The sequence below is a fragment of the Equus caballus genome, chromosome 1 (assembly GCF_041296265.1).
Source record: "Equus caballus isolate H_3958 breed thoroughbred chromosome 1, TB-T2T, whole genome shotgun sequence".
NCBI lineage: Eukaryota > Metazoa > Chordata > Mammalia > Perissodactyla > Equidae > Equus > Equus caballus.
The window spans coordinates 18,926,252-18,946,519 of NC_091684.1; the positions used below are offsets into that span (position 1 = coordinate 18,926,252).

General features: G+C 45.1%; 1 protein-coding gene across 30 annotated transcripts in view; it reads left to right on the forward strand.

The window, feature by feature from the left end:
• Window positions 1-20,268, forward strand: part of NRAP (nebulin related anchoring protein) — a 69,901-nt gene that overhangs the window by 24,350 nt on the left and 25,283 nt on the right. For all 30 annotated transcript variants that reach the window (XM_001495882.5, XM_070260782.1, XM_070260652.1 and 27 more), the window contains 13 exons: window positions 2,134-2,232; window positions 3,461-3,565; window positions 4,672-4,779; window positions 5,023-5,124; window positions 6,757-6,954; window positions 7,533-7,637; window positions 9,968-10,066; window positions 11,196-11,300; window positions 12,450-12,557; window positions 14,165-14,476; window positions 15,567-15,671; window positions 18,443-18,541; window positions 20,140-20,244. In XM_001495882.5, coding sequence (XP_001495932.3) covers window positions 2,134-2,232; window positions 3,461-3,565; window positions 4,672-4,779; window positions 5,023-5,124; window positions 6,757-6,954; window positions 7,533-7,637; window positions 9,968-10,066; window positions 11,196-11,300; window positions 12,450-12,557; window positions 14,165-14,476; window positions 15,567-15,671; window positions 18,443-18,541; window positions 20,140-20,244 — 1,650 coding nt within the window. The remainder of the gene's footprint in view (window positions 1-2,133; window positions 2,233-3,460; window positions 3,566-4,671; window positions 4,780-5,022; window positions 5,125-6,756; window positions 6,955-7,532; window positions 7,638-9,967; window positions 10,067-11,195; window positions 11,301-12,449; window positions 12,558-14,164; window positions 14,477-15,566; window positions 15,672-18,442; window positions 18,542-20,139; window positions 20,245-20,268) is intronic.

Here is a 20,268-nt window from a genome sequence, read left to right on the forward strand (position 1 = left end):
AGGAGGTAGCAACAGGCAGATAGAATGGCAGAGGCATCAGACTCTAGTCCAGACAGACAGGAAATGGGAAGAAAGTGCAGTGGTGGCCATAGGTTTGGGTCCCTGTGAAGGGCAGAACCAGCTGCCAGAGGAGTATGGCCAGAGGCGGTAGGTGGTGGTCTGGGCAGAGATGGCAATAGAGAGTGGGGAGGCAGCAATGGGGTGTGGAGTTCTTAGGCAGAACCTAGGCCTAAATAAGCTGCCACACTGTGTGGGACACTGGATGGGGTCCTGGGCTTCGGGCGGTTAAACAGAGGCATGAAGTCTGTGAGTGGAGTGTAGGATGGTGATTTAGGTGTTACGAACAGAGCTAGAGCCTGCTGACCAACGGCCCTAGCCTGGAGCCTGGAGGCAGAGAGGCTCAGTTGTCCAGAGGGACTGGGTCAGTTTGGGGTCCTGGGAGCAAGGACCCAGCTGAGATATCTACGTGGGCAGGGCTGTGTCTGAGTTTGCTCACTCTGCACAGAGTAGACACTCTGTGACTGTTGGTTGAATGAATGAGTGAGTGAACAAATGGATGAATGAAAGAGGACCAGGCAGGCATAGGGAAGAAGATCAGGATCAGGGATGAGTTAACTTTTTCCTCCTTTACCTGGATTTAGGGCCAACTTTGGTTAAATTGTGGAAGAGGCCACTTGCCATCTGCTACCTCACCCCCTTTTCCCTCACCCGTCTACTTCCCAGCTCCCCTTCTACCTGTACACGTCTATGGCTCTCATCCAGCTCATCTCAGCCCTCACTCTTGATAACCTACCTTCAAGCCTCAAACACATCCTTTACCTCTCTGCTCAAGTGCCCATCCTCTCTGCAGTGGGTCATAGGCATGTTTGGAGGAAAATAAGATGATTGGATCAATATGTTCCCATGTGCAAGAGCTAATAATCCTTAACTCTCTGAAGAGCAAGTTGTGCTTTCAAAAGAGAAAATTCAAGGGCCAGCCTGGTAGTGAAGTGGTTAAGTTCATGCACTCTGCTTCGGCAGCCCAGGATTTGCAGGTTCAGATCCTGGGTGTGGACCTTACACACTGCTCATCAAGCCATGCTGTGGTGGCGTCCCACATACAAGATAGAGGAAGACTGGCACAGAAACAATCTTCCTCAAGGAAAAAGAGGAAGATTGGCAACAGATGTTAGCTCAGGGCCAATCTTCCTCACCAAAAAAAAGAGAGAGAGAAAGAGAGAAAATTCAGTAGTCCTCAGTACCTTGAAGCAGTGGGAAACCAGGGAGTCAATGCACCAGGCTGTCCTGGAGATTCCACCTCCTTCTTGTCTGAACCTACATCTTTTATGAAAGTGCCAAGCTTAGGGGCAGTTTTCTCAGGGTGCAAAGGCAAGGGGGAAGTGGGGACCAGGCAGAGGCTGGGTGACCAGGGTGAAGACATGTTAAGACTGTCCTCACACAGAGCCGCTGATGCTCCATCGCCTCCCACTTAGACATGCGTATGGCTTCAATTGGACTTTTGGTTCCTCTTTCATTTTTCTTTTCCTTTTTAAAAAAACTCTTTTCTTTTGAAGTGCAAGACATATACAGAAAAGTATACTAATATCGATGTTACAGCTTGAATTATTATAAAGTGACCTTGTGCATGCATTTTCATGGGGAATGAGCCTAGGAATAGACTTGTTGGGACTTAGGGTGTGTGTATGTGCCAAAATGCCACACCGTTTCCTAAAGTGGTTGTGCCAACCTACACTTCTGCCCGCAGTGCTGTATGTTTTTCCACAGCTCCACATCCTCGCCAACACTTGATATTGTCAGCAGTTTCAATTTTCCCTCTTCAGGCGAATGTAGAGGGGTGTCTTATTGGGGGTTTGATATGCATTTCTCTGATTAATAATGTGGATGAGCACCTTTTCCTGTGTTCACTGGCCATTTAGTTGACTTCTTTTACGAGCTGCCTGTTCAAGTCACTCATCTTTAGTGTATTGTTTTTTCTCACTGTGGGCTTGGAGTGTCTGTTGGTCTCCAATTGGAATCTTTGATTGTTTTTCTAGTAATTTGAGAATTGCAGCTCTGTTGGGTTTAGGGAGAGGGAGTTAAAGAAATCTTAGAGATAAGTGCAAGTGACATCTTCTTGTACCTCTTTTTACCCAGGTCAACTACAGGCAAAGCATTGACAAGTTGAAGTACAGCTCTGTGACCAACACCCCACAGATCGTTCAAGCCAAAATCAATGCCCAGCAACTGAGTCATGTGAGTGACGTGCCCCCGCCCAGCCAGATGTGGGGGACTTGTGGCCTCTGGATATCGGGCTCCCAAGGGTTTGACTGTTGTTAATGGTGGCATATGTCTTATTACAATCGTGAAATGAGCCCCTTCCTTTAAACTTTTTATTATGGAAAATTCCAAATACATTCAAAAGTAGAAAGAATAGCATAATAAATCCCTATGTGCCCATCACCCAGCTTCAGTGACTATCAACTCATGGCCAGTCTTGCTCCATCTGTCTGCCCACCCACTTCCCCCCTCCCATATTATTTTGAAGAAAACCCCAGGTATTATATAATTTAATCTGTATATATTTTAGTATGAATCTCTGAAAGATAAAAAATTTAAACATATTTATACATTTTAATATATCACACCAAAACTAACAATAATTCTTAATATCACCAATGTCCAATTAGCGTTCAACATTCAAATTGTCTCGTAAGGCTATATTTTTTTTTTATAGTTTGTTTGAGTCAGGATCCAAATAAGGTCCACACTTTGTGATTGGTTGATATGTCTTTAAGACTCTTTTCATATTAAACTTTTCCTCTTTATCTCTTTGCTTTTCTCACAAGTTGTTAAAGAAATTGGATACTTTATCCTCAAATGTTTCCCACAGCCGGAGCTTTGCTGACTGTATCCCCGTGTGGACTTCACATGGTCCTCTGGCCTCCAAATGTCCTATAAAATAGTAGTTGGATCTATAGACTTGATCGGGTTCAGGTTTAATTTGGGGGCAAGACGGCTTCTCAGATGCTGCTCTGTTCTTCCATGGGAAATCACATGTCTGGTTGCCTCTTTTTTCTGTGATTTAAGTTGGCTTTTTTTCAATGTGGGCAGGCACTTGATAATCACTCTGAGTATCTACCCTGCATACAGCAAGACGTCCGCAATGCAGCAAGTTAAAAAAATAAGTTTCAGACCCTCAAGTGCTTTAAAGAAGAGCCAGTGAGTTGGCCACAGGGAAATCTTTTGCAAACTCATAACTTGAGTGTGCCTTTCAGTCGTTTCTTTCTTCCTTTGCATCTTCAATCTGTTAATTTAAAACATTCGTAAAATTACAGGCTTCCTTGTAAAATGCCTTTTCCGGAAACTCTTCTCTGTTATGAGTCTAAGGGGAAAGTGAAAAGGAAAATGTTATGTCCAAAATTCTCCTGCTGCCCATATAAAAACTTGCATTTACCCTGAGGGTTTATTTTAAATCCAACAGGTGAATTACCGCGCTGACTATGAGAAAAATAAGTTGAATTACACGTTGCCACAGGATGTACCTCAGCTGGTGAAGGCCAAAACCAATGCCGAACTCTTTAGTGAGGTAAGCAGACAACATGCCTGAGACGTGGTGGGGGTTATGTAACAGATGTGAAAATGGAGACACCAGTGGCAACGAGCAGGGACTATTCTGTTCACAGGAGAGGTTCAGCAAAGGCACCATCATGTTATAATTTTGAATTTTGCTGTCTCATGGCACATGGTCATCCACTGGGGATAAATTGGTCATAGCAATTTCATTCTCAGTATGTGAGCATGTGTACAGTCTGTTCTCGAACAAACACATCATCTTCATCCCGGTAACTTCCAACTGCTGCTTTGCTTTGCAGAGAAAATTTGAGTTTTAAGAAGATCAATCTTAATCACCAGGTTCTGTCTGGAGTCACAAGTGGGCTGTGATTAAGCTTCGCATTCTAGGTGGGATTTGTGGGGCATGAGAGGAAAGAAAAGGAACTAACATTTTTTAAATGCCTGTTCTATGCTAGGCCCTGTCCATATGGGATTATTCAATTGTCATAACCCCAAGGAGGTATTTACTGTAGGGACACAGTTAGTGGCATGGGCTTTGGTACAGGATAGACTTGAGTTAGACATTGGTACTACCATTTTTAACCCGTGACCCCATTTGAGGTCGTTAATGTCTCCGAGCCTCACAGGCCTAATGAGAAGACTTACAATTGATGAGTAGAAGGCATTTAGGAAAAGGCCAATAAACAGTAAGTGTTGTTACCATGGCAATATTAAAACTTTATATCTATGTTGCACTTGCCCAGCTTAAGATCTGTTTTCATATATTATATCCAGTTTATTCTCACAGCAACCCAGAGACACATAATACGATATTCTTTGTGAAAATGGTAAACCAAGGTCTAAAAGAGGTAAAGTGATTTACCCAAGGTCACATGATCAGGAAACAGTGGAGCTCGGATGGACACATGGGTCTTCTCTCTGTCCTGTCCCATTACCACTGCCCTGCATGGCAGTTAATCATTGCTGTGATCATTTTGATAATAACAGCCAAGATTCTGCTTTATAAACAGATGAAGAAACCAACTTTGCTGTTTTTTGCATTTTTTTTTTAAATTTCTGTTCAACTTTTGGCAGGAATATGGATAGCGACTCCTATTCACCTGTGTTGTTGTTTGTCAGGTTAAGTACAAAGAAGGCTGGGAGAAGACAAAGGGGAAAGGATTTGAGATGAAGCTGGATGCCATGTCTCTGCTGGCCGCCAAAGCCTCTGGAGAGCTCGCTAGCAACGTAGGTTTCCTCTCATTAACTCAGAAATGCATAAGAAATGGTTCCCATAAAATGTCAGTGGTCCTGCAGGAAAAAAGAATGACTGTTAATGTAAACGTCGCAATACTTTTTTATCTTCTCTTGGGCACAAAAGACTGGGAGGTGTTTTTTCAGAACTGTTCTTCCTGCACTTGTTCAAACCAGAGGCCCTTGGAGGGCAAAGTTTCTCTCTCACTCACAGTAGACTTTCTTCTTTGTCTCAAGATTAAATACAAAGAAGAATATGAAAAAACAAAAGGCAAAGTCATGGGAACGACAGACTCGAGGCTCCTCCACTCCCTGCAGGTTGCCAAGATGAGCAGCGAGGTAAACTCTTTTCTCCCTCAACCCTTTACTTAGAGTTGAGTTGCTTATAAAGTTTTTCCAGGCCTTCACCTGGGACTGCTACCTCTTTATTGACTTCCACCTACAATTTCTTTCCTGGCTGGGGCGAGAAGTTTGTTCCATTTCTATATTTTGCCAAAGCATACTGCTCTTTTAAAATAGATGAGTAGAGTGGCCCCTAAGGGTTATCAGCATCTCCTGATCAAGGTACAAAGGTGTCGGCCACGTGTATTCATTCCACAGATGTTTACCAAGCACCAAATATGGGCAAGGTCCTGTGCGAGACACCGGGGCTGTAAGAATGAATACCACGTAAAGGGTCCCTCCCTACTGGAGCTTCATTCTTCTGGGAGAGTTAGACAGCAAGCACCCTGTGTGCTGTGGTGATGTCCTGGAGGAATCCTGTGGCCGCAAACACACATGGTATTCAAAACAGTTAGCAAACAACTGGGGCATCCAGGCTCCAACCAATCAAAACAACGCTGCTTGTAAACAACTGTAATGGCTGGAGATTAACCATGGTAAATGTCACTAGTCAAAATCCTCTGGGGAAGGAGAGTTCTGTTACAAGAGACAGAGTTGATGTCTAATCAAGTCTTCCCTGCCAAGGCTGAACAGCAAAAAGGACACATGAGCATCGGGTTTCTGCTTTACAATTGCTGCTCCAAGCTGTGAGGCCAGCTTATAATGCTCCAATGGTGCAGTGAGATATAATTACCTGATGAGTCATTAAGGAGCCGTGGTTTGAATAGAATAAGAGAGTTGACATTCGGGTCGCCATTTTGGATGTGCCTACAGAACAAGCCCTATGAAGTACATAGTCATGAAGCAGACAGAGACACTGAGAATTTGGCTTCAGTTTAGACCAAGAATAAATTGGTATTTCCTATTTGCAGTTGGTGCAACTGTGGCCAAAAAGATTGTCTTGCCCAAAGTCAGATAGTAGTCAATGGCAGTGGTGGAGGGGTAGAGAATTAGGTCCCAGAACTCTTACTTGTTGGCACCATACTGCTTCTACTGTAGCACACTACCTTTCCTTGCCACCATACAACCAGCATCACCATAATCACCATCACCACCGTCACCATCACCATCATCACGACCATCCATCATCATTGCCAACATTTATCAAGTGTTTGCTATATGCCAGTCCCTGCACTAAGGGATTTCAGCTACTATTTCGTTTGCTTATCACGAAAGTCCTCTGAGGAAGTTGAGCCCTTTGAGAGTTGCTATGACGTTTGAGAGGTCATCCAGCTGACAAAGGGAAGATGAGGTTTGAACTCAAGCTTGTCTGGCTCTGGAACCCAGGCTTTGTTATTCTGCCTCTTAAAGCTTCTATAGAAACCCTGGATAGAGTGTTCTCCTCCTGGAGAAGCCAGGTAAAAAGATTCAGGCTGGGTGGGAGGCATTCTTCCCAGAGACAAAGTAGTGAGGAAGCTTGGCTCCCTGGTGCTGCCACCTTACAGGATTTGGGTCACATCTTTCTGACAGATGGGTGACATTGTCCAGAGTGTCAATTCCTCGTAGAAGCCTGGGCTTCTTTCTTGTGTTTTTACATCATTCCTGCAAAGGCAGGCTTCAAGTACTGGGCCTTGTTTTGGTACTTTTCAGGTTGAATACAAGAAAGGCTTTGAAAAGAGTAAGACCCACTTTCACCTGCCCATGGACATGGTGAACATCAGGCATGCTAAGAAGGCCCAAGCTCTGGCCAGTGACCTGGACTACAGGAAAAAACTGCATGAATACACTGTGCTGCCTGAAGATATGAAAACTCAGTGGGCCAAGAAAGCCTACGGGCTCCAGAGTGAGGTGAGCCCTCACTCATTGCCGGTTCTCCCCACACATCTCCTGCAATTGGGTACAGTGACACTTTCAGAGTGATTTTGAACCTGTATCTGAGTCTAGTAGATAATTCAGAGGACTAGGAGGAACCGCTGAGATGTGCTGGGCCCAGGGAGGATGGATGGGGAGGTAGAGATAGAGATACAGTCGAGACAACGGAGACTAGAGAATGGAGGATTGGGGCTCAGAGCTTTGGTGAAAGTCAAGATGGTAATGCGATGATTCAAGGGGAAGCAAGTGTTGCAAATAGTAAGTAAATCTTGGAAATTTTTCAGGTTGGCAGGTAAGGTCCTTGGTCAAAAGTTCTGAAAAGCCCTCTTTTTGATAAGGTTGTGGTGTTTCAGCGCTAAGGTAGAACATGCTTTTCTGATTACAAGGTGGGCCCAGTGGCTTCACCCCCCAAGTAGAGTTCTGCAAGAGTCTAAAAGAGTAGGGAGCAGTCCTTCTAGGAAGACAATGCAGGAGCAAGGATATTCCTAACTCTCCCTCAACTTTGCCCAACCTGCATCCGTGTGTCCGATTAGAGCTTGGTTTTTCTCTTGCAGCTGCAGTACAAGGCCGACCTGGCATGGATGAAAGGAGTCGGGTGGCTGACCGAGGGCAGTCTCAATTTGGAACAGGCCAAGAAGGCTGGACAGCTGGTCAGCGAGGTAACCTGAGCTTTGACCCTCGCCTCTGGTAGTTCTCAGCCCATAAATCACCAAGAGCAATCTTTTCTTCTGCTTCTTCCCCCCCATGCCCCAGGCTTATTTTGAGTGTGACTCAGAGGGGTACTTCGTCACTGTGTACCTGTAGCACATCCTGAAGTAAGCTTCCACACCTTAAACTTCTTGGGGAGGTGTTTGTAAGAAGCCCAGCAATTTACCTTAAGTAGCAGTTGCATCCAAAGAGTAGTTGAGAAGGGTGGTAATGCACAGTCAATTAGCATGTGGGGAAAACGTGTTTGCTGTGTGAGGTGCGTTGATTCCTTCTGAATCAGAGAGTCTAATGTTAATGAGAACGTTGGACAGGCTACTCTTCAAAATCCCTGCGACTCTAAGCCGGTGCTTCTCTCTACACCGTGTAAAGCCGGCTTTGGCGGCAGCAGAGGAGGACTTTTGAAGGGCATTTCATTGGGAGATGTGACTATTTCAGGAACTCTCTTTGGTATCTTCAAAGGGGATTCTTGTTTCGAGGCCAGGAAGGCTGATTCGGCATATCTCTTGCAAGTGGTAATAATAGCGATAATAATAGCCGCCATTTGTGGACTGATGATAATTAAGAACTCATTGCTGTCATTTATGGATCCCTTTGAGAGTGGTACATGCATATTGCTCATTTATTGCTCACATCAGCCCTATGTAAGTACACACTGTTATTATCCTATTAGTATTCCCATTTTTCATATGAGGAAAGTGAGACAAAGTCCCACTTCAAGTAAGTAGCAGAGTTGAGATCTGTATCCAGTGTGGTCTGATGCCCCAACTCTTAACCATTAAGCCATATTGCATCCCCAAAGCACATTTTGTAATTTACTCTTATTTTTTCACTGCACTCATCCTCCTCTCAGACACAAACGCATTTAAGGCTAGAATGTGTAAATAAAGAAGGTAGAGAGAAGAGCATAACACTTTAGGGTTCCTATTACTTAGCTTCTTTGAGACCATTCTCAGAGCCCCATTTGTCTTGGATAGGGATGCGGTGAGGGGCCTCACCAGCCTTAGGAATGAATTCAGCCTTAGGAACATCGATTTCTATCTCACTTCCTGTGCCTACTAATTTTTAAACTCCGCGAGGGCCAGCAAGATATCATCTCCTTTGCATTTTTTACATCCCTATTGACTCCTGTACAGGGTGGATTCTTGGCTCCTCAATAAATACTTATCATTTGACCAATGCAGGGTCTGGGATGGCCAGGAATTTCCAGGCATGGAAGGACAATACGACTTCCTTCAATTATGTGGTGAAGGAGTTTTACCATTCAACACACTGGAACTAGACAGGAAATTACAAGTCTCTTTGGAATATTTTCACTAGAATTCTTTCTTCTTAAAGGGAGAAAATTTGGAGTTTTCAATATTCCAATCCCTATTTTGAGTTCATCCATAACCCTCTTGTTGACGATCCTGAGGGATTTGCTCATCTCTGATCTCCCCACCTTGTGAAGCTTTTCCTTCAACAAGCCATCCTCAGCAGCCTCCTTTCCCATCAACTTTGGCAACTCCAATGGAAAAGCCAGAGGAACTAACCTCCGGAAAGGACAAGAAGTCCCCATGTGGGGACAGAATTAGTACATTTGAAACTTTGCCTATGATTTTGTGGCTGTGAGACGGAGACACTATGAGGACAAGACCTCAGTGATCTGGAACACTCAGACACTATGAGGGTGAATCCCACCTGACCACTGGCCTCCTGTCTGTGGCTCCTGGCATTTCCCATCCAGGGCGGATGCTTCCTGCATATTCGTGGTGGCACCATGAATAACAGTAGTGACTAAAGCAGTGAACGCGTACTCTGTCCAAGGACTCCACTCATGGAGAGCATGGCATTGAAGCCTCAGCCCCACCTCCGAGTGAGGCAGCTCTATTGTTTTCCCCATTGTACAGTTGAAGTGTGAGTGGCTCAGGTGATTAAGTGATGTGCCTAAGGTCATGAAGCTGGAAAGAGTTGGAGGCAAGATTTGGATCTTGGTCTTCATGGTTGCAAAGTCCAAGTTCCCTCCATCTTGCTCTCCTGTGTCAGACCTAGATTTATAAAATGAACACATCCCAGGGCACACGGTGAAATATAGGATTTACTGAGGGGAAAATTCAAGTGCCCATTCAGTAGGAGCAACTAAAACAAGCTCACCAGAGCAGGCTGTCTCATGTCTGTGTGGTCTTGTTTAAGCTGCAGGACCAGCTGGAACGTTCCCCCAAAAGAAATGGATCATAGAAAGTGTACGTGTGTGGTGGGGGCAATCCGATCCTAATACTTTGGGGTCCCTTTTCTTTGGAAACAGAAAAACTACAGGCAGAGGGTGGATGAGCTGAAGTTCACCAGTGTGGCTGACAGCTCCCAGATGGAGCATGCCAAGAAGAGCCAGGAGCTGCAGAGTGGGGTGAGTCCTGGGCTGCCCTTTCTCCACCAAGCTGCTGTGTCATGGGCCCGGGAACCTCCAGGGACAACAGCAGGTGCTGCCCAGGCACGATCTGGGAACCAAAGAGCCTTTCCTTTATATAGGCCACACTCAGCTTTCCACAGGCTTCCAGGCTGTTTCTGGGAGCTGGACGCTAGGCCTCCCTGCTCACCCACCACACTTCTCCCCTGGTTGGTAAGGATAGATGCCCACTGATGTTGCTCCTTTTTATCTTTCGATATTATCTAGTTCCTTCTTTCTTCTTCTTTCTTTCTCCTTCTATCTTGTCATAGACTCCATAATTCTGCAGCCAGTAGAGAATTATCTTGGAGGAGGACAACATTTGCTTGTGGGATGGGTGTGTGTCATGCCCACTTGGGCTCAAATGTGGGAGGCAGAACAATGAGCATCGCATACATTGTTTACACATCAGTGTACTCTGCTCTTGCACTGAGCAGGAGCTGTAGTTGCTACAGTCTGGCCAGGACAGTACTAGCTTTCCTTCCCAAAGGTCCAGGTACACCTGCAAGAAAGGATGCTATCAACATAACTCAGAGTCAGCAGAAAGCCACTGTTTGGAAAATCAAGTGGGGAAGGGGAAGAGAGAAAGAGCAAGAAAGAGAAGTTTTCATGGAGGAGCTATTCACTCATGTTTTGGTCACTGTTCACTTTCCAGGTGTCAGCATGTGCAAATGCACTAAGATTGATTATAGGGGTGCAGGGGGCAGAGACCTTCTTATTTTTCCCATGTGGGGAGTCTGTGCTCATCTGAGCCCTCTGCTGGGTTCCTTTTTGTGGCCGTGGATGGTGTAGATGGGAACAGCTTGGGAAGGTCAATGGCTTCTCAAGGGAAAGGTGTGAAAACAAAAACCTTGGAGAGGTTCTCAGGTTGGTCCCCTGGCCACATTCTTCTCCCAGCTCCTCGCTGCTGCTTCTCCTTCTCCCATCACCTCTCCTGCCTTAACCTCATTTACCGTATCCTGCCAGCCAGCATCTGGTCTGGTTGATTTTGTAAAGAACTTCTCGTGCAAGTCACAGAAGAGTCAAACAAGCCATGCCGCCCACCTCCACCCCTGCCGCCTGCCCCTGACCTAGTGCTCTCTCCCAACAGGTGGCCTACAAGGCAGGGAATGAGCAGTCTCTCCATCAATACAGCATCAGCAAAGACGAGCCTCTCTTCTTACAGGCCCGAGCCAACGCTGCCAATCTCAGTGAGGTACAGCAAGGGAGAGTGGGCAACCAAGGGCCCTGCTTCCCTGTGTGTAGGCATCTGGTTGACAAACCCCACCAGCCATATTGATACATCAACTGAGGTTTCATACATCTGGTCATTGTACACAGCTAGTCCAGCAGATCTTGTTCCTGACCAGTGTCTCAGGGGGAGGGAAGGACAACCTTTCATAGGAATGAGCTGGTGGGAGGCTTGGACCACTCCATATGAAGGGGTAGGGAGGCAGTGCTTGGTCCAGGGTCGGAGTTGAAACAGCATGAGTATTGATAGAGGAGAGTGAGTAAGAGCTCAGATGTTAACTCCAACTGCCTGGGTTTAATCCTGGGTTCTGTCACTTACTAGCTGTGTGACCTTGGGCAAATTCTTTGCTCTCAGTTGTCCCATTGGTAAAATGAGGGTACTACTAGCCCCTTCCTCACTGGGTTGCCATGAGGCTTCAATGAGCTAATATACAGAAAGCACTTGGGGGAATGTGCACAGGGTAGCTTTACTCTTAGACACGAAAACATACATAGTCTCAACTTTTCCCTTCTCCGTCTTCTAAGGAGGGGGCCTTCCTTATATCTTCCACTCAGCTTCTAGGGTCTTGATCCAATTAATGGGTAGAGGGGGGAATTAGAAAGAGCTACAGGTGCTAAATTGATTCACATACAGAAAGGCAGGGGAGACTTCCAGAAGAAAGTACGTGAAATCTGGAGGTGGGAGCAGGACAGGAAATGGGAGGAGCAAGGAAAAGACCCAAGTGGACTAGAGGCCGGGGGCAAAAAGAGAAACGAATGGAGGTGGGGCAGTTGCTGGGCTGGGTGGGGTATGTGACCAGAGATAGAGAACAGACTTTTCAGACATGTTGCTGTGTGTTGTGCAGTGCTATGTCTCTGAGGCTTCCATGAAGACTCCTAGTAGTTTTCAAGGCTTCTGGAGTTCAGTTGCTGCTTCTTTTGACAGAAGCCCTGTGTCAAGAGGCCTTAAGGCAGGAATAAGGAAGCCTGTCTGTATTGCGGTTACACGGCTTCTATGGCTCTTAGGGTTTCCGTGGAAAGATGTAGTTGGTGCTTGCCTCCTACAGAGGTTGTTACAGAGTCTAGGAAAGCCCTCTCACATGAGGATGATTTCTTGTCTCCTAAATCCCCTTAGAAACTGTATAAAAGCAGCTGGGAAAACCAGAAGGCTAAAGGGTTTGAGCTGCGTCTCGACTCCTTGGCCTTCCTGGCAGCCAAAGCCAAGAGGGACCTGGCCAGCGAGGTGAGTCGATCTCTGTCTTCTCCAGGACACCGCGAATCCGCCCTTTACATCTGGGAGGGTCGGAAAGGGTCTGGGTAGGTTCTTAATCTCTCTGAGCCTCAGAGTTCGAATCTGTAAAATGGAGATAAGTATAACCACCTTGCAACAAGATAATCCTCTTAAGTGCCTTCCACACTGCTTGCCACATATCGGTTTTTGGTAAGTGGAAACTTATTATTAGTGGAAGTAGCAAGAGTAGTCATCCAAACCGCTCATTTTACAGACAAACGATGCCCAGGGGCATTCCATGACTTTCTAAGCATGCTGTGGCCTGTTAATGGTTAGGAGTCCAGGCTCTGGGGTCAGATAGATCTTGGATAAAATCCCAGCTCCGTCACCTACTAGCATTGTGACTTCAGGCAGGTTGTTCAACCTTTCGAAATCTCAGTTAACGCATTGGTAAATTGGGAATTGCAAAGTGGTTACGACGAAATGAAGTGAATTGATGTATTTTAAGTGTTCTATAGCCCAGTGCAGTCTGTTGCAAGTCTGATGTGAGGTAAGGAGCCCAGGCCAGCATGTAAGTCAGACTCTGCTTCCTTCACTGAGAAAGTCTCACTTCGAAAAAAAAATGTACACACACACACAATACATACATAATGTAATATCTATTTATTGTGTATATATTTATATTGTATCTGTATTATACAGACATAAATGTATATAGGTATCAGCTGAACTAAACAGTGGCCTGGTGATGTGGTTGATTTGCATTCTTCCACAAGCTCCTTCTCTCACCAACGGGTACCATTTTACAAACCAGCCGATCTGCAGATGCACTTTCAGTGGCACAGGTTATGCCATGCCTGGTTCATAAGAAGTGTTCAGTAAATGGTGGCTGATGTTGATACTGCTGCTGCTGTCGTTGGCAGAGATAAGAGCAGAGCCCGAGTCTCCTGCTGGCCACAGCAAGGATAAGGTTGAGAATGATGCCGCACAGTGGTATCCTGTTCCAGTTTATAGAGCATTTCCATATTTATTCTTTGTTATGATCCTCATTACTCTTGGCCTAGTGGATTTTTTTTTCAGGTCAATATGCTGCCTTTTGCTCCCCATCTCCTAAATATTTATATCTACCCCAGTCATTCTTTAATTTGAGCTCCTTTCTCAAACAGCAATTATATTTTGGATATTCTGTGTCTTTTTCATTTCATAACTACTTTTTATTTATAATGTCCTCACTATTACCAAAAAGAATTTCAAAGTGGCTTTTATGAAAGTAATAGGATACTTAAAAATAAATCCAGGAAGTGATCTCAAATAACTTAGACAAAAGATGGAATTTCACCAGAAATTGGGAGGAGACTGTCCTATAGCTGACCCTTCAGTTTAACTCTGAGCTTTCTGGCAGCTGAGGTGAAAAAGGAAATAATGAGTAATCATATTTTATTTCCCTGTTTGATGTTAGGAAATATATCAGTTGTTCAAAGGAGGCAAAGTTGTTATGACACTAATTCTAATAGGATTCTGTTGTATGGCTTTGTTTTACCTTTCATGCATGCCTGTGGTTTGAAATTTAACAATTCCTGTAGGAGATTCTAACCTCCCTGCTCTCTTCCTCCATTTAGGTAAAGTACAAGGAGGACTATGAGAGGTCCAGAGGGAAGCTCATTGGGGCAAAGGGTGCCCAGGGAGATTCGCAGATGAGCCACTCGCTGCACATGTCTAAGCTGCAGAGTGAACTGGAGTACAGGAGGGGATTCGAAGACACCAAAGCCCAATGCCACGTCTCCCTGGACATGATCCACCTTGCGCACGCCCGCAAGGCTCAGCATTTAGCCACAGACATAGGCTATAAGACGGCGTCGCATCACTTCACGGCTTTGCCCACCGACATGAAAGTAGAATGGGCCAAGAAGGCCTACGGTCTACAGAGTGAGGTAAGCTCTGCCTGTGCATGCGTGTGTGTGTGCTAGTGTCGGTGCAAAGGTTTCCCCAAGCCCTCAAGACAACAATTTATACTTTGACATACCTGTTTCTTGATCCCTAAGGGGAAACATTTTAGCTTCCTGGTGGTTTAACTTTTACTCAAATTATGCCCATTTTAGATTCTATCCTACCAAACAGAAAATCATAAAGCTACTTTTCTCTTCTTGGAACTCTGATCTACATATGATTTCCCTGTTTCTTTTCATTGCCGGGGGGAAATATATTTGTAACATTCTTCACAGCGACCTGCCCTGGGAGAACATCTCTGAGACGGCACCAACTTTAGGAACCCCATTTCTAGAATGAGCAGCTCGCTAATCTTACAACCTAGTTCTGTTTTCCTCTGTCTTCTGTTGACTCTTATACAAGAAAGTGGGTGAACTGAGAAGGCAGGTTGGGGCAGCCAGACTGTTCCACAGGGCGGTGCGTGGGCGCAGTGTAGACACACCCTTCCAGGTCAGGCTGTTTCAGGATAGACAGGTGATATGCCAGTTTTAGAGAAGTGTCCATTTACATGGCTTTCCATTAAAATGACTTCTTCAGTGGCAAGTAAAGAAATGAGAACTTCCCCCGCCTGGCACCTGCACCGAGGTGGTAGGAAGGCATGGGCACCGCGGGAAGCCTGGATGGCTTGTGAAATTCCCACAAATAGCTCCCCACCTGGGTTCTGTTGTGAATTCTCATTTTCTTCTCCCCTGCATGTCGTTTTAAACAAGAAAACGGGGAAAGCAGACAATGAGGACGCTCCTCTTGCCGAGGCAGAGTGAGGCTATAACGAGGGACAAGGCGGGTCCACCCCTCCCGCTCTGCCCCCAGTGGTGCTGGGCGTGGCCGAGGCCGCCAGCGGCCGACGGCGCCAATTAAAGGGGAAATTAATTTACATTTTGGAGCCCTACTTGTGACTGTGCAGAAATGGGTAAGACAAAAGTGGCATCTAATTTGGCTCAGCTGGCACCAAGGCTACATTGGGGAGCCGTTAATAGCCCTTTAAATGTCTGTGCACCAACAATGGCCCGCTTTTTTTTCTTTCTCCTTTGTCAGAACCAATACAGGGCAGATGTGAAGTGGATGAAAGGCACGGGCTGGGTCGCCACCGGGTCATTAAATGTGGAGCAGGCGAAGAAGGCAGGAGAACTCATTAGCGAGGTGAGATTTCCCGACAGCGTGCAACAGGCCTGGCTGCATTAGGCGCGGCATTTCTGTATAAAATTAAAATAATTTCCCCTCAAAAGGCAAAGAAAAAGGCAAAGCTACATGAAAGGCCTCAAAACCCAGACTAGGGCTGGTAATTAGAGGGAAACCACATACCAAACACACACCAGTGGGGGCCCATAGAGCCCTGGCAAAAACAAAGTGGATGACAAATGATATTATGAATAATAATGACAATCAAACGCAGCTCAATTGCTACCCACCAACTTACCTTTGTAATGATGCAACATGGGAGAGATGATGAAAAGATACATTGATTGCACCCAGAAAGCCCTTTTGTGACTTTACGCAAATTTCTCTCTCTTTTTCTGCCACAGTGTAAACAGCTTTTGAATATTCACGTGGTGGTGGACATGTGACACGGTGCTTCCTTGTTGGGAGTCTCGCTTCTATTTAAATCTCACTCCTGTCTACTTGTAGCCACCCTAGCTGGACCCAGAGGCATTACGGCTTATAAAAAGAGACATTTCCTCACATTTTTGGAGCATCTCATTGGGCAGATGTTTTAGAGACTGGATCAGGGTTTCTCAGCCTCAGCACTATTGATATTTTGATAATTCTTTGTTGTGGGGGCTGTCCTGGGCCTTGCAGGATGTTTGCCAGCATCCCTGACCTCCACCCACTGGATGCCAGCAGCACTTTCTGCCCAGTTGTGACAACCAAAAATGTCTCCAGACATTGACAAAAGGTGGAGAACCACTGGCCTCGACACCCCAGGGAGTTGGTGTTGGCTCATGTTCACACAGAGGCTGCACACCCTCGAACAACCCACATCCCCCTGTGTTCATGTCTGTTTGGGGAGGGACTTGCTCAGAGGCAAGTGAGCATCTGTTTAGTTGCCTTCAGAGTAGCCTGGTCTTCCTGGACTTTTCTGGGTGGGGAGGAAAGCATAATGGCCATAGCCCCAGAAGACTTCAGCCTTGGCGATGAGCCACCTGGAACCTTGTTTTGGTTCCAGGTGGAGACTTTCTTACTGAATGTATAGTTAGACAGACGCCTACGTTGCTTTTTCAAACACACCTGCCCAGCATTGGTATTTTCCCATGGGAGAGTGTTCTAGTCACCTGACACGTTGCAGAGCTGATTTCAAAAGTGGCCTCTCCGAGACTGGCCTAATTTTTAGGAAGGTTAGTCAAAACTCAAGGCTCAGAAGACCTTGGGAGCCCAGTGGAGACTGTACTGCCCCAGGGAGTTCAGTCTAATTAAGGAAAGGCTCTCTTAGGAGGATGAACATGAGAAACTCACAGGAGTAAACACTGAAGTTTGAGGATTCATGATCCCAAACTCTCAATATGGGGCCCACTCAGAATAGGACATGAAGAATAAGGACCATCAAACACATAACTGAGACTTCAAGATGACTCCTTCGTGCATCTAAGTCTGGCAGCCAACGGATCCTTCTAGAACCATTTATCACACTGTGATCTTAATTTTCCACCTCATTTTACAAACTTACTCAACAAATTTGCTTATCTTCCATGCTTCATCCCCATCCTCAAACTTCAGAAAGGCAAGACATCTTTTAGCAACTTTTCCCAAGCGTCTCATTTCCGTTTGGCATGTTTCCAGTTTAGTGTCAAATTAGCTGACCTCTTAATTTTCCAACAGAATGCCAGGCACTGATGAAAGAGTGACAAATGCATACACACCTATCAATTAAATCAAGAGTCAGCAAACATTTTTTGTAAAGGACCAGATAGTAAATATTTTCGGCTTTGTGGGTCACATGGTGTCTCTTGCAACTACTCAACTCTGCCATTGTAGCATGAAAGCAGCCGGAGACAACACATAAATGAATAAGCATGGTTGTGTTCCAATAAAACTTTATTTACAAAAACAGGTGATGGGCCACATTTGGTTGGATATTGATCTGTATCTTCTTAAGACAACCCACTATACAAAAATCCAACCCAATAAATGAAGAAGTGTTTATAAAATAATTATTTGATTTGAGAAAAGCTACACTTCATAATTCCATTAAGATAGCAACTGTTCTAGTCTCCTGGAAATGTACTTTGATTTTAAAAAATAGCCAGAAATTAATTTAAGTGTGAGTGTGAGAGTCAGAATTGCGCATCTAGGTCTTTGCCAGCATTTGAATTTTTTGTAATTTTTTTCAGTGTCTTTCGAATTGTGATTACTCCTTTCAATACTAGCACCCTTTTGCTTGTTATTGTAACATTTTAAAGAATTAATGTGTGTGTTAACTGAACTGGATTCTAAAATGATTGGATAGTATACAATCACTGACTATTAATTGCGGGGGTTTTGACTGTGATATTCTCTGCTAAGTATTTTTGTAAAAGGAAAATAGAAAGCTTCAATTGATAAACGTAACTATGACTGTTCTCTCTTGCTTGGGAGACCCAAACTAAGATATGTAAACAACTGCGAGACAGTATTTGAAGCCTATAAGAAGAATTCTTTCCTAAGTGTGTATCCCACAGTATTTTACTGGTATAACCTAATTTTGAGATGTTTTCTTTGCACCAGGTAGAAATACTTTAATGTTAATTGACATGAGGTTATTCTTAAATTGAAACAAATATTAACCCCAAGGCACCTAGGATATAAAGATGGAGGAAGCTGAATAATAATTATGTTCACAAATTCACTCTAATCTCAAGCAACCTATGATTTTCTCTTTCAAATGGCATGAAAGCGCAGCACAAAATTCACAGCTTTGATCTTTTTCTGCTCAACAGAAGAAGTACCGTCAGCATCCGGATGCTTTGAAGTTTACCAGTATTAAAGACACTCCGGAGATGGTCCAGGCCAGAATTAGTTATACCCAAGCAGTGGATGTACGTGATAATGTATCTACATTATGACTCTGAGAGTGGGCTCTTCTTTCAACACTGCGATTGAAGCCCAGGGGTTCTTGGCTTGCTCCTTCTGTTGTTCTAAGGATGAAGGAGCGCCTTGTCCTTTGCTGAGGCACACCTTAGCGGGGGTGCTTCCTCGTTAGGATGCAAATGGGGTGTTACTGCTCTTAGAATGCCAAGTGGGGCTCCAGCACCCCACTGCCCCGACGCTGTCTCATCCCTTCTCATTCGTGTGTCTCAAAGATCTGTCTGTGGTGGGGCCTTTCCCTGCTCCTTTTGTTTTAAAGTGTTGTTTTCAGAACTGGAACTTTTGGGTGAAATTCTTGTTAATTGGAACACTGAAGCCAGGCTTAAGGCTTCCTGGGACTCAAGGGCAGGAAGTCTTGCTTTCTGAATTTCCCAAAGACTTTGAAAATGATTTGGGTCTGATTTCTACATATTAGACTAAACTTTCAAGTGATTTCCCATATTCCCTTAATAATGTGAAACCGAGATCTGGCCTTTAGTCCTCTTAGCACGGGGTTCATTGGAGACTAAACTGAATGTTGAAGTCCTGTAAAAATTGACTTTAGGACATAAATTAGTCCTGTTTGCCTGATTATACTGAGAGATTCCACAGATCTTTGTAAAGGGCAGACACACCTTCAAAATATCTTCAAACCATTCAACCTGCCACGAAGAAAATTTACAAACCTTGGAGGGAGGGGTTTCAAAATTCTCTCCCTTGTTTCCCAATTGAACAAATTATTCTGGTTGTACCTTATTCACCAGGCACTCTGAAATGTCCCAAGTGCCTGTCAGAGTATGTTTTTGGATGATGTACATACTTACGGGTTTAGGAATTTATAATTTCTCGATAATCAGCCCATCAGAATCAAATTGAATTCTGAGAAACACGAACTTTTGTGCAAAGAAAAACAATACCTGCTTCTTCCTTACCCTAACCAACTCTAGGGGGCACTGCTGTGATACGTAGAAACTTGGACACATCTAATAAGATTTGGGATGGAAAAGCCCGGTTTAGAAACTTTCTCTGGTGGTTGATGCCGGCTCCATGTGTTATTGCTAAGAACTGGGATATCATAAGCCCCAGTCAGAGTTCCGGGTCCCCAGACCCACCCAGGGGACATTTATTAGCACAAGAATCCTTGAGATGGGATGGGATGAGGATTGAAGTAGGTCCAGGGAAAACCTCCCCTGTGGCAGAGCCATCTTCTCTCCTGCCTTCTGAATTTTGATGCCCTCTCATAGCTTATAGTTAATAACAAAATTACTGGATGTTCGCTAGACCTCATTTTCTCATTTGACACCCATCTCAGCAGTAGGCTACAAGTGGAGTGTTAACTGAGAGGAAAGTTTCAGCCTGTCATGTTCTGAGCGGGGAAACAGAAGCTGGGAGAGGATGAGGCGCATGTCACCACACTAGCTGTGAAACAGAGGTGGAGGCAGAGCGCCCGGGGTCCTGTCTCTATGGGGAGGTGGCAGCGGCAGCGCCCTTGGCTCCTGGAGTGTAACTTAGCTGATGGCTGCGTGGGGGAAGCTTCTGGGTTTAATGCAAAACCCCTCTGCATCCACAGAGATTATACAAGGAACAAGGAGAAAGCATAAAGCATCATTACACACAGACAGCCGACCTCCCGGAAGTCCTGCTGGCCAAGCTGAATGCCATGAATATCAGCGAGGTGAGGCTGGTGGGGAGGGGCACG